Here is a 13030-nt window from a genome sequence, read left to right as displayed (position 1 = left end):
CAGCGAGAGGAGGGTTCCAGGATCACCGGGGCAAGAGGGCTTGGGCTCCCTCTTGCCCCGATCGTACTCAGCGGGGCCAAGAGGGCTTGGGCTCTCTCCTGGCCCGATTGGAGGGGTGGATCGCTGCTGTGTTGTATTGGTGTTTGTACTTATTTGTCAGAGCACTGCTCTTAGCGAACAAGACCTGTGTTGTCAGCACCCCTGATGCAGGTGTGTTTTCCAAGCCGAAACACAGTACTGTGTTGGGTTTGACTTGTTTAACTTGGACATCAATAAACATCTTTTACTGTATCTTGGTGGCTTTGTCTGGTCCATTGGCTTTGATCTTTGAGTTGAAAGTCCATTGTCCTGTCCCACTTGCTTCATGTTTTTGCTTACGTGGGTTTGCATTCTGCTGGACTCTTGGTAGCGTTTTGCAGGATCACTCATATTTTTCTCAGGGTACACATCTTACAAATTCTGCCAGCAAAATTATGACCACAACTGTTAAAAAGCAGCAAACTCAGCACAGGCCCCTGGGGAACCCATTGTCTATCTTTCTTCATTGAGAATATTGACCATTTATTTAACCCTACTTTCTTGTTTTTTAATCTTTTAACCAGTTCTTAATCCACAATAGGACATTACCTATTATCCTATGACTTTCTAATTTTCTTAAGAGTCATTTACGAGATACTTTGTCAAAAGTGCAGTATAGTAAAAAAGCAGGAACAAGTTGAGTCAAGTCATACTTGAGATACAGAGGGAATGTGTACATGACAAATCATTGAGTGAATGTAGCTAGGGTGTAGAGGCTGACTAGAAAGGAAAGATACTCATTCTGACCCATGAAGTCCTATACAATGGTATCCCACTGTATAGGACTTCATAGGTCAGAATGAGCATCTTAAATATTATACTTTGGAGGAAAGGCAGAAGAGGGGATATACGATGTTTAAATACCTACGTAACATAAATGCACACGAGGCGAGTCTCTTTCAATTGAGAAGCTCTGAATGAGGGGCATATGATGAAAGTGAAAGGGGATAGATTCAGAAGTAACGTCAGAAAATACTTTTTTACAGAAAGGGTGGTAAATGCTTGGAAAGGCATACTGGGACAGCCCGGTAACCTGTTTCCAATAGTGGCCAACCTAGGTTACAAGTACCTGGCAAGATCCCAAGGAGTAAAACTGATTTTATGCTGCTTATACTAGGAATACACAGTGGATTTTCCCAAACCATCTTAATAATGGCTAATTTTTATGTGTGATAAAGGATCCTAATAGCTGCTTTTTGGCTCTTCAGCTTGAAGAAGAGATGGCTAAGATGCGTTAGAATTCTACAAAAGCACGGAATGAAATAGGAAAATAGGGAACGGTTAGTTATACTTTCAAATACTACTTGAACTAGAGGATTCTCAATGACATTGGCAGATAACACTTTTAAAAGTAATTGAAGTATTTATTTTTCACCAAACATGCAATTAAGCTATGGAATTTTTTGCCAGAGGTGGTGAAAGCCATTAACATCACTGAGTGTAAAAAGGAATTGGACAAATTCCATTGGCCAGGTAGAAGTAAAAAAGCCACTATTTATCCAGGTGTAAGTAACGAGGAATGGATCTACTTTTTGGGAACCAGTTAGGTAATTGTGAACTAAATTGGCCACTGTTAAAAACAGGATACTGGTCTGACCCAGTAGGGATGTTCTTATTCACCGTAAAATTCTCTGGGAGTAAGAGAAGATCAAACACTTGTGTTTGATAATGAAGTTTCATAAGTACCATAACCCAGCAAAGGCTTCATGTCAATCAATCTGGAAGCTCAAAAGGAGGAACCTACCAGGCTGAAAAAAAAAAATGAACAGAAATAAAATGCTAGGCCAGCTTTGAAAAGTAAGACAATTACACATCAACCTTATGCACTACTAAGAAGGTATTAACCATCCTGGCAAGAGATCAGCATAGATAATTTTTTCTATACCAGAGAAGCCACTTGCTGGCCCCAAAATGTTTCAGTCCCCAAAATGGATGACTTCAAGGATAATAAGCATTCAATACTCTATACTCTGAAGTGTCCAAAACAACTGTCAGCTAGAAAAAAGGATCCCACTGTACTAGAATCACCATGCTTACTGCAAGGTTCTTCTTTCTGGAAGCATCCCAGCCTGAAATTCACTATTGCTATGCAACAGGAACTCTCTCTGCAGAGGGATCATTCTTAAAGTTGAAACATTTTTGTTCTCAGAATTTGAGAAGGTGACTTTTGTTTACTGCACCTCACCTGTGCAGCTCATCATCAGAAGGGGTGTATTTAGAGGTCACATCAGCCAGGTCACCAAAGATCTGTTTGCTATAGACTGTGAGGGAAGAGAGCAGAATAAGCTCTTGCCAGGTTGAGCTTAGCAGGCATGTATAGTCCTTGATTGAGAGTTCGCAGAAGAATGGCAGCTTCTTGATCCAAGCAATCTGTCTGAACAGTAATTCATCTGCCAGACGGCACAACAGTGCAAACAGCTCAGATTGAGTTACTTTATACCTGGAAGAGAAAGTAGAGTGCAAATTACAAGAACTCCTCTTCCTCCCAGCCCCCTCCAAAATGAGAAGAAACTTGTGCAGGTCCTAAATTAGGATCCTGTTTAGTAAATCAATGTGTTTATCATACCAGGTTGTTCACATCACTGAATTCCTGTGGAGTACAATGACACCCAGTGGCCAGATAAGTGATCAGCCTAACTTTTTCTGCTGTTACAGAATCACTTACACTAGGAAACAATATGCATATTGATTTTTAATCAATATCATGTGCAGATATTTATACGAACAGCTACAATTCCACTGATTCTATTTCCCATCTCTGTAGAATTTTGTGTTACAAATATTTTTGCTGCTAAACTCTTATCGTTTAGTTGCCAGAATTTGGGGGTTTGTTTTGTGGCTTTTTTATTTATTTATTTATTTTTAAATAGACCTGGCTCTAGCATATTCTAAAATATGATGTATCACAGTATTGATACTGGTCAAAGTTAACAAGTCAAGAAATACAGCTCAATAAGTCAAGTTGGTCTTAATGTGCCGAATCAGCACTATTTATTCAACTCCAAAAAATCATGCTGGACAAAATCCCCAGAACATAAGCTCTGCATCTCATTTCCTATTTCTTCTTTAAAATATCCTCCAATAATCAGTGGCACTTAATGGGGTGTTAATACCCAGAGAAGTGCCATTGATTGGATTTTCTGCAGCATTATTTGGCTAATGTTGCTTAAAATCTCTGAAGACCACCCTGCAGGCAGAAGACTGCTATTATTGAGCAAAAACATTGTCCTACATTATCTGATAATGATGCTTATCAGTTTCATTATCCAAATAATAATCATAGCTCTGCTTATTATGCCCACATATTCAATACCAGTCAGCTACAACTTCAAATGCAATGGTCTGCATTTAAGTGAAATGCCAACTACAGAGCTTGAATTTTGACCTGTATGCTGCTTTTGTCTAATTTAAATGTGTTTTCTATCTGCGGCACATCCAGACAACCAGGTTTTTTTTTTGGTTGTTTTTTTTTTTTTGGGGGGGGGCACAAAATTTTTTCTCTGCTCCAACTTCACCCTCCCCCAAATGCCTCCAAACTCAAGATATAAATATTATAGTTGATGAGGATCCCCAAGCTCCACTAGCTGAAGACTTCCTCCAAAGGTGGCCAGAACTCTTACCAAGCTTTACACATGCAACAGTGTCCCCGAACCCCACCATCCTACACATGCTTGTTGTTGGAAGCTCAAGGATGCTGCCACCAACTGTCAAGCTTGATAGAAAGGAGTTCTGGCCACCTTCAAAGGTGATCCTCATATGGAAAGGCTTGAGGATCCCCATCAGCTATAGCAAAGGTCAGAGCTGGTGTTAATTATGCTGGGTCTTTCCATCTTTCATCTACTTCCCATTATTAATTTCTACCCTCTGTATTCACTATTTTCCTCTGACCTTGCCACCTCTCCCCCCTTGGCTACTCTCCTTTCTATTCTCTCCCTCTATCTTGTAGCCCAGCACCTGCTCCCTCTTTCTCCCCGTCCTACTCTCCTAGCCTGACATCTCCATGTCCCTTCCTATCTTCCTGTCCCTTCTCTCTTCTCCCATGGTCCAAAACTTCTCAATCTCCTTCCTTTCCAGTATCTAGCATCTCTCCTTTACTCCTTTCTGTCCCATAACATCTCTTTCTCCCCTCATGTCCTTTCTTCCCTTGTGCATGATCTCCCCTCTATGCCACCCATGTCCAACATCTCTCCCATTGATCACCATTTTTCCTTCACTCCCTTGTTTGCCTAGGTCTAACTTCTTTCTCTTTCTTCCTTTCCTTCTGGTGATGTACATCCTCTCCTTTAGGTTACACCCATGTCCAACAACTCTCCCTGCCTCCCACCTCTCTCTTTCTTTCTCTTGTGCCCCAAGTCCAACATTTCTCCCTCCCTCCCAATGTCCACCAGTTCTTTCTCTCACTTTCACCCTCCCTTCCATCCCCAGATCCAGCATTGCTCTCCACCACTCCTTCCCTCCCTTCTATTGTCTATCAGTTCTTTCTATCTCCTCCTGCTCATTCCCAGTCCAGCATCTCCCTCCCTCTCCCTGGTCTACCTTAACATGTATCTCACTTCATAGGGTTGCTGCCTGACCCCGATACCCTCTCTTTGCCACATCAGAGGGGGCAGGACACAGTAGAGGGAAGACATCTGGATCAGCCAGAGCCAGTGCAGAGGAGGAGAAAAGAGATCTCGGACCTCATGATGGTCAGGGGAGAGAGAAAAGTAATGCAGGAGAGTGACTCAATGCTGGCAATAGTAATGGTATACTGCTTTTGACACCATCACCTTTCCACCAGAAGGCTGCTCCATGTGTCCACTATTCTGTGAAGAAATATTTTCTTAAACTTCTTTTTATGCTATGCCAATGAATGTACAGTTGAACTTATAACCTCTTCTAGGTGCAGATCTTTGACCTTCACTCCCAGCCCTGGAGAAGGCCACTAACACATCAGGTTTTCAGGATATCCCTAATGAATATGCAGGAAAGCGTACTACCTATAATGCATGCAAATCTCTCTTGTGCATATTCATTAAGGGAATCCTGAAAACTTATTTATGGCACTCAAAGTCCTAGAGCTTCCTCACCTCTGAACACTTACCCATCTTCAATAAGCATTGGAGTGCTGAGGGGCTCCAGCTCCTCAGCTGCCACTAACTGATTAATCAGTGTATGTGACTGTGGGTCCAGACTTCGCGGCTGGGGCGGGAGCAGACCTGAATGAGTTGAATAGCTGAAAAGGTGCGGTAGGTACTGATAGTGTGTGGACACTGGTGTTCCAACATACTGATCCCTGAGTGCAGTGTACCCATTCAGCTCCACAGACCTACTGAAAAGTAGAATATTGGTGTCACAAAACTTTTTGTGCTGCGAAATATCACAGCATGTACATTACTGCACTGCAAACTATTATTCAATCTTGAATATATTTAGGGGGCACTTTTCAGCAGTAAAATCAGTGGGAATGTGATGACCGTTTAAGGCCGCTCCATAGTATACAGAGCAGCGGCAGAAGCAGTAATCAGGCAGTGTTTAAGTTCACTGCATTAGAAGTTTATACAATGGTGTTTGTTCCTGAAGAAGCATATAGTAAAACGGAAGCTCCATAGGAAAAAAAAAAAAAAAAAAAAAAAAAAAAAAAAAAAAAAAGACACTGATCACTTTAATCTATCTATCTATCTATATTTACAGTGGATTTAAATTATTACCTAACAGTTCACCCCCCCTTTTACAAAGCAGTGGTAGAGGCTGTTGTGTGGCAAACGTTCCAATGCCAATTAAAGCCCTATGGGCGTTGGAGCAATTACCGCAGCAGCAGCTGCTACCACAGCTTTGCAAAAGTGGGGGAGGGGGTGAGTGATTGGAAAAGTTGAACGTTATGAACAGAAGAAGTTTTTTGACTAATGAAAGCTCCATGTTAAATTAACAAAATACGATTAACATGTTACCTAGGGGCCCTTGAAGTCTTTCCCACCTTCTTCAACATTAGTCATCAGAAAAGAGAAATATTTTTTTTATTATAGTTTCTGGTGTTCATACATTATTATGGTTTATTAAAATTTAATTAATTGCCTTTCCTCGATAAGATAATACGGTGATCTACTGAATGGCGAACCCATTTTGGAGCAGGCATTTGCATCTGCTATGGAAGTAGGTGTAAATATATATGCAGCAAAAGTGTATGTAAGGCTTACAAAATGAATGTTCCTACCTCCCTCCATTCAATTTACAGGCTAGAAGTTAGGGCTGACCATCTGTTTGAATCAGCATAAGCAATATCAAGATTTCAAGATTTATTAAAAATTTCTTATACCGCTTAATCCAAAATTCAAAGCGGTGTACAATAAAATCCATTATCAACATACAATGGCACAAAACAAAAGATTAAAAACAAAACATATCATAACTGGGGATTGGTTAGTAAAAACAAAAAACACATACACCAGACAAACAAAAGTAAAACGAGAGGGAAAAGAGAAGAACTATAATACCCGTATGTAAAGAAAAGAACAAATAAGGAAAGGGTTGACATATCCTGGGTTGGGTTCATTTTTTTTTAGTACAATAATTATTAGTATAATAAAGTAAATCATACATATGTAAAGATCAAGATAATATATTATAACATCAAATAAGTCATATATGTATGTAGAAAAGGTGAACCCCCCACACATAAAATTAACATTATCATTGTTAATGATCATTAATATATATCATAAGATACAGCAAATAGAACAGTATGGATGTACACCAAACCCCATAAGTCATTTTGATTGAACAGGCACATAACTGTAAGAATCCAACGGTTCCCATATTTTAGCAAAATCTTTTAAAGCATTATGCCTTTCGGCAGCAACATGCTCATATTTGGTGGTTATACAGACTGTGTTCCACCAAGTTATGTATTCCACCATTGAAGCATCCTTCCAATGTAGTAAAATAATTTTAATAGCCATGCTGAGCAAAATAATCAATAATAATGAGCGATTATGAGGTATTGGCTGCTGAAGGCCAAAGTGACCCAATACTATGATATTTAAGGTAAGTGATTCCTTGAAATAAAAAACTTAGTAAAATATGTATGCTTTGAAAAGAATGCTTGTGTTTATTGTTCATACTGTTAGGCGCTATCAACTCATGCTTGAGTCTTAGCAACTTGATGAATTGCAGATCTAAAAAGAAATCAGTTTTGTGCTAGTCCAGAAAGGTCCTCCAGCGTCATCCCCATGGTTGTTTTCAACGTATCCAGACATCTGATTGCAGGTCGCCCTCTTGGCCTGGTTCCTTCGATCTTCCCAAACATGATGTCCTTCTCCAGTGATCTCTCTCTCTCCTGATGGTGTGACCAAAATAAGTCAGTCTTAACTTCATCATTTGGGCTTTGAGTTACATAACCGGTTTGATCTCTTCAAGAATCGATTTTGTTAGTTCTTCTGGCAGTCCATGGCACACCAAAAATCCTTCTCCTACACCAAAGCTCAAATGAGTCAATCTTTCTGGCTTGTTTCCATAGTGTCCAGCTTTCACATCCATAACTGACCACTGAGAAAATGAGTGTGTGGACAAGTCTGATCTTCGTCTGGAGTGTTACCTTCTTGCCTTTGAATACTTTGTCGAGAGTCTTCATTGAAGAGCGACCAAGTGCTAGTTTGTGGAGTATTTTCTCCCTGCTAGTTGCTTGTTTTCAAAAGAGCCCAAGAGATTGAAATCCTTTACAACTTCTATTCTAGTGCTTCAAGTTCAAAATCTTCATCATTTTCTGTGTTCATGATCTTCATTTTGTTTATATTCAGTTCTAATCCCATGTTATGACTTTTAACTTTGACTTTTCTCAGTAGATACAGCATGTCTTCTTTGCTGCTAGTGATGAGCATAGCGCAGGTTGAATATTTCAGCCACTAATCTTGACATTACTGTCATTCACTACACATCATAGCAGCTTGCAAAAATAAAAAGGATAAGTGAAAAGGTGAGGCAATTTTCAAGTTTGTTTGTTTTTGGTAGATACACCTCCATTTACATGAGGGAAACAACTTTTGAAAATTCTATTTCTTAAACACAGAAATTTTTCCAGATTGTGGTTTTGTACTCTGCCTTCCCTTTTCTCTGGCTATTACCTGTGTGTTAATTCATAATTCTGAAATATGAAAAAAATATATTAAAATAAAAATTTAAATGCACAAGAGGCGAAAACATCATAGGGAATAATAGGAAGCACATCCTTCATAAGATGTACTTTTGTCTTACACTAGGCATTGCTCCTTATGCAGTAGATTTCAGAACACAAGAATAGTCTTACTGCATCACCAATGGTCCATCTAGCCCAGTATCCTGTCTTCACAGAGGCCAATCCAAGTCACAAGTACCTGGCAAAAATCCAAATAGTAGCAGCATTCCATGCCACTGATCCCAGGTAATCAGATTTCTAAGGGCAGCATATTTATTAAGATCCCTTGGGAGCTAGGGCACACAGGAATACAGGATAGCCTTCTGATGCTAATGATCAGTAGATGCAAACTTGAAATGGCAGCACAATTTTAAAGTCCTTGAAACACTGCCACCACTTGTACACCTTTACATATATGTTCTACATGTTGGAGTTACATACAAATATGTTATGGACACGAACACAGAGATAGATGAAAAAGAGCAAGGACCTGATTTTGCCTCAAGATTGTAAAACATATGCAGCAGAAACCAATTTGATCCTGGTAGGTCAGGTGCTGACCAGAAAGGCCATGAGTGCGTATGTAGTAAGATATTCAGGCAATAGCCTGGCTGGTTATAGTCTATTACAAAGTTGGGTCGTAGGACATGGTTGTGAAGAAGAAAAGGGGAAGCCTGGTATTTGGTAAGCATCATCATATGGATAACAAAAAATATTACGCAGGCAGATAAAGAGTGATAGACTATAAGTGGGCAAGCGTCTACGACTGGCACCCGAGATATATCTTCAGGAGTGCAGACCAATAAAGCCAGGCAATCTAGATGAGGCATTTGGCCTTTATCTGCCATCATCAACTGTATTGCTATGATATGAACTGGAAAATCTATGGCCAAACCAAGACCAACTTAGGTTGAAATAGCCTCTTTGTGTCTTTTTCTACATTAACACTGTCCTTATTTTCTTCATAAATATGCAATAGAATTGGTTACAATTTGATAGTACCTTGAATTTTATTTGGTACTACATAGCAAGATTTTATGAAAATCTTTTTCCATTTTGAAAAGATAACTGGGCATGAGGAAAAGAAAATATTTACGAGAATTTGTTAGAGAGAGAAGCTGTACGTTCATTGTCATGCCGCTGTCATGGTGCTATAGTAGGATACAAAAACCTGAAGAGAACAATAAATTGAATTGCCATTTAGGATCTGTCTTACAAACTGCAAATAAGAAGGCATAATATCCAATTGTTTAATCTGAAATGTTTCTTTCAATTAAATATCCCACCTTGAGGATGGAGTGGAAACAGGCGATGGCTGGTTGCTCTCAGACACGCCGTTACCAGGGGAACCATGGTCACTGTCTCCATTGTTGCCCCAGTGGTTGGCCTCCTCCTCGAATTCTTGCCCAGACATAATTCTTTCAATCTCTTCCTCTGAAATCTTTTCAATGAAAAAATAAATTAAACGCCTGGACTTCCAAAAAAACAAAACAAAACCCCAAAACATTAATTTTTAAAATCAGCACAGATCTAGACTGGATTGGTGTTTTATCATGGAACCTTAAAATTCATGAAACAAATCATTCTGATATCCTCCTCTGTCATGTTGATAGTACACACTTGCTAGACTTTGTGCAAGAAGCCATTTTATCCTGCTCTTGGAAAAAAAAAAAAAAAAAGCAAAGCAATTATTTTCCTTTGGTGTGGCAGCAAGCCTATTGCTTTGAATTGCTGGGCATTTTACAAGACACCTTCGGGCGAGCTATGCCATCAATCAGTAAGGCATTTACTGTGTGTTTTCCCATTGCAACAACTTAAGAAATTGTAGGGCCCTGACTGGAGGGCTTTCAGAACTGCATGGAAAGATTTACTGGAGGCTTTACAGGCCCTGAAGCACTTGTGCTTTAAGGAGGCCAGGATTCATTCTGCAACTTGATCAAGTAGTTTAGAGCTTGTCAGTTTGCACATTTTGGCAGAGAAATAACAAGCCACTATGGCTTTTGACTTCATGCCCTTGGAAGAGTCAGGTTTATTTAGACAAGCACAGGTATCTTAGTAGATAATTGTAAATAAGCATCTCTCTTTAAATATATTATAAGGAACTTATGTAATACAGGAGGAACAAGACCTTCCAGACCTCTACTCATACTAATATTTTTTTAAAGGCGTGGTGAGGCTTCCACTGGGGTTTCTCCTCATGCTTCATTAAGTTTAAAAAAGATAAATCCTAACATTTGTTATAAGAGTACTATATTTTAACTAAACTACATATAGAAAGGAATTTTTCTTTGAGGCCCCCCTTTTATCAAGCTGCAAGAATTCTATGAGCATAGGAGCTTTTACCACAGCAGCCTGCGATTAAAAAAAAACCTAATACAGCTTGATAAAAGTGGGCCTAAATGACCAATGATTAAAGAATTATTATATCTATAAAAATTTTTAATATTAAAGGCAAAGGTCTCTTTTTCCTCTAATATATAAATTCCTCATGATATATTTAAAGCGAGCTTATTTCATAGTAGGTTTTAGGCAGTACGAAGTATAATTTCTGCTGGTTTTCTTTTTCATTCTTTGGGGCCCTTTTACTACGCTGTGTACTAAATCATTGCCTGCATTATTATTAGCGGGTGGGTTTCCCGTGCACTGAGGCCACATTTAGCTCGGCTGTAAAATAGCTGCATTATCCAGCCTCTGAATTAATGGCCAAATGCTAATTTCCAGGCGATAAGGGCTCTTCTGCTAGCCACAGGTTAATAGTTTAGCCAATGTTAACTGTGTTAACCAATTAGCGCAGGGCACGCTATTCTCTGCCCTCAAGCATGCCCCCATCGCTTAAAAAAAAAAAAAAAATATGTTTAGCATATGGGAAATGTGTGCCGATCCTCGAACAACCTGCAGTAAGCATACATTAATGTTTACCGCAGCTTATCTTGGTCATGATATCTGATTTTACCAACAGAGGAATAAGTGAAATACTTGGTATAGAGGGGTAGCTAAAACAAGGTGTCCAAGTGAAAAGTCTAGAAAGATACCTATAGCATAAAAGAGATATTACAAGCCAAGGTCATCAATCATTACTCCATTATCCATACTTCAATATATTCACTAATATAGCTTAATCTAATAACACTTAAATGTATCTTATGAAGTATTAAGTAGAGAATGACACGGCGACAAAATTCATCACTGTTCCCGTCAAACCCATGTAATTTTCTAGTGTCTATTTCATCCTCTGTCCTTCTACACCAGCATTATTCAAAGCAAAGCTTGCGGGTCAGTTGTTGTGGCCATTCATACTCTGATTCTTCCCTCTTTCCCTAAAGAATGACATAAAGATGGTTTCCCGCGGTTATCCGCGGGGACGGGAACGGTGATGAATTTTGTCACCGTGTCATTCAAGTGCTCATCTTAAATGTAACCCCAACACTGAAAAGTGCTTTACACCAGTATCAGTCTTGCTAATGAATCTGAGTTAGGTGGAGTACATTGCGGCTCTGGGGGATCCTTGATAAAGCAATTTTTGTGAAACATGTCGGATCATTCAGCCCCACGAGCATGATAGTTTTCAAAGAATTTAAGTTAAGTATAAAATAATTCTTAAATTTGGAAAAAAATCTCCTATAAATATTTAAAAAGTAAAAAATCAAACAATAAATAATACAAAAGGGATAAGCTAAAAAGCTTAAGAAGACACCGATATCCCCTCCCGATATAAACTTATCATTATCAAGGGTGGAGGTGGTGTATTTGAGGCCACATTTATTTACACAACACGTTGAATATATCATGAAGGGGAGTTGTCGAAACATTTAATTTACACTGATACTGGTGTAAAGCACTTTTCAGCATTGGGGTAATATTTGCACAAGGTATAAGTTTGAGCCCTAATCGCAAAATTTATTAGGAAAGTAAGAGCCATCTTGGGTATAAGTGCATCATCTTAAATGTAAGTCATGGGACTCTGACATGACATCATGTTTTGCCAGAAGGCTATATCCCCTGCGATCTTTTGATTAATGTTCCTTCAAGTATAAGGGAAACAGCTTTGTTATGAAAGTATTAGCACCAGTAATTCATCATCACTCCTCATCAGATCTACACGGTGTATACAGTAATATCTGCCATAAATGAATGTGCAAACTCTCAAAATTGTTTTTTTTGTTGTTTTTAAAGTTTTGTTTGCACATTTACTTGTGGCTAGGCATTAATGCATGCTATGTGCGCATCTAAATAAAGACTATATGATGAATTACACAGGCCAACAACAAAAAATGTCTTGGTGCCTTGGGTTTTCTAACCTGTTCTTGGGGTTATTTTGGGCACTGATTCAGAAAACTGCATTGGATAGATCGCATCAGCTCTAGTTTCTTAGATATGGTTGAATTTATTAATTTTTTTTTTACCACTCTTTAAAAGATCTCTTCTGCAGAATCAGGATATCATAAAAGCTTTCTTTTTTGAATAGGAAATTTACCCCCCCCACCTCTTTTACTAAACTGCGATAGTGGTTATTAGCGCAGGGAGCTGCACTGAATTCTCTGCCGCCTCTGTGCTGGACGACTAGGCTTTCCTATACCAGGCTGCCAGGTGATGATGGTCTGGAGGCTGAATTTTAAAGGTGTAATTATGATTTTTATGAGGTTGAAGGAGGGTCGGTGATCACTGGGGTAGTGTGTGGGGGTCTGTTTTATATGTTTGCAGTGCTTATCTGGTGCCTTTAGGTGGGTTTTTGTGACTTGGACCATGTTTTAAGTGGTCTAAGTCACAATGTCCAAGTTCCGTCAATCCTGGGCTGTATAATTT

The 13030-nt window shown here is 39.1% G+C and overlaps 1 protein-coding gene across 3 annotated transcripts in view; it reads right to left on the bottom strand.

Moving 5' to 3' along the window:
- Positions 1-13030, bottom strand: part of NR6A1 (nuclear receptor subfamily 6 group A member 1) — a 553746-nt gene that overhangs the window by 79247 nt on the left and 461469 nt on the right. For 2 of the 3 annotated variants that reach the window (XM_033959828.1, XM_033959830.1), the window contains 3 exons: positions 9514-9668; positions 5162-5389; positions 2264-2518 (listed from right to left, as the gene is read on the bottom strand). In XM_033959828.1, coding sequence (XP_033815719.1) covers positions 2264-2518; positions 5162-5389; positions 9514-9668 — 638 coding nt within the window. The remainder of the gene's footprint in view (positions 1-2263; positions 2519-5161; positions 5390-9513; positions 9669-13030) is intronic. The other variant, XM_033959829.1, reaches the window with a different exon arrangement.

Source organism: Geotrypetes seraphini, chromosome 10, assembly GCF_902459505.1.
Source record: "Geotrypetes seraphini chromosome 10, aGeoSer1.1, whole genome shotgun sequence".
Classification (NCBI taxonomy): Eukaryota; Metazoa; Chordata; class Amphibia; order Gymnophiona; family Dermophiidae; genus Geotrypetes; species Geotrypetes seraphini.
Note: the sequence above shows the minus strand (reverse complement) of the source record. Positions and strands in the feature narration are given on the sequence as shown.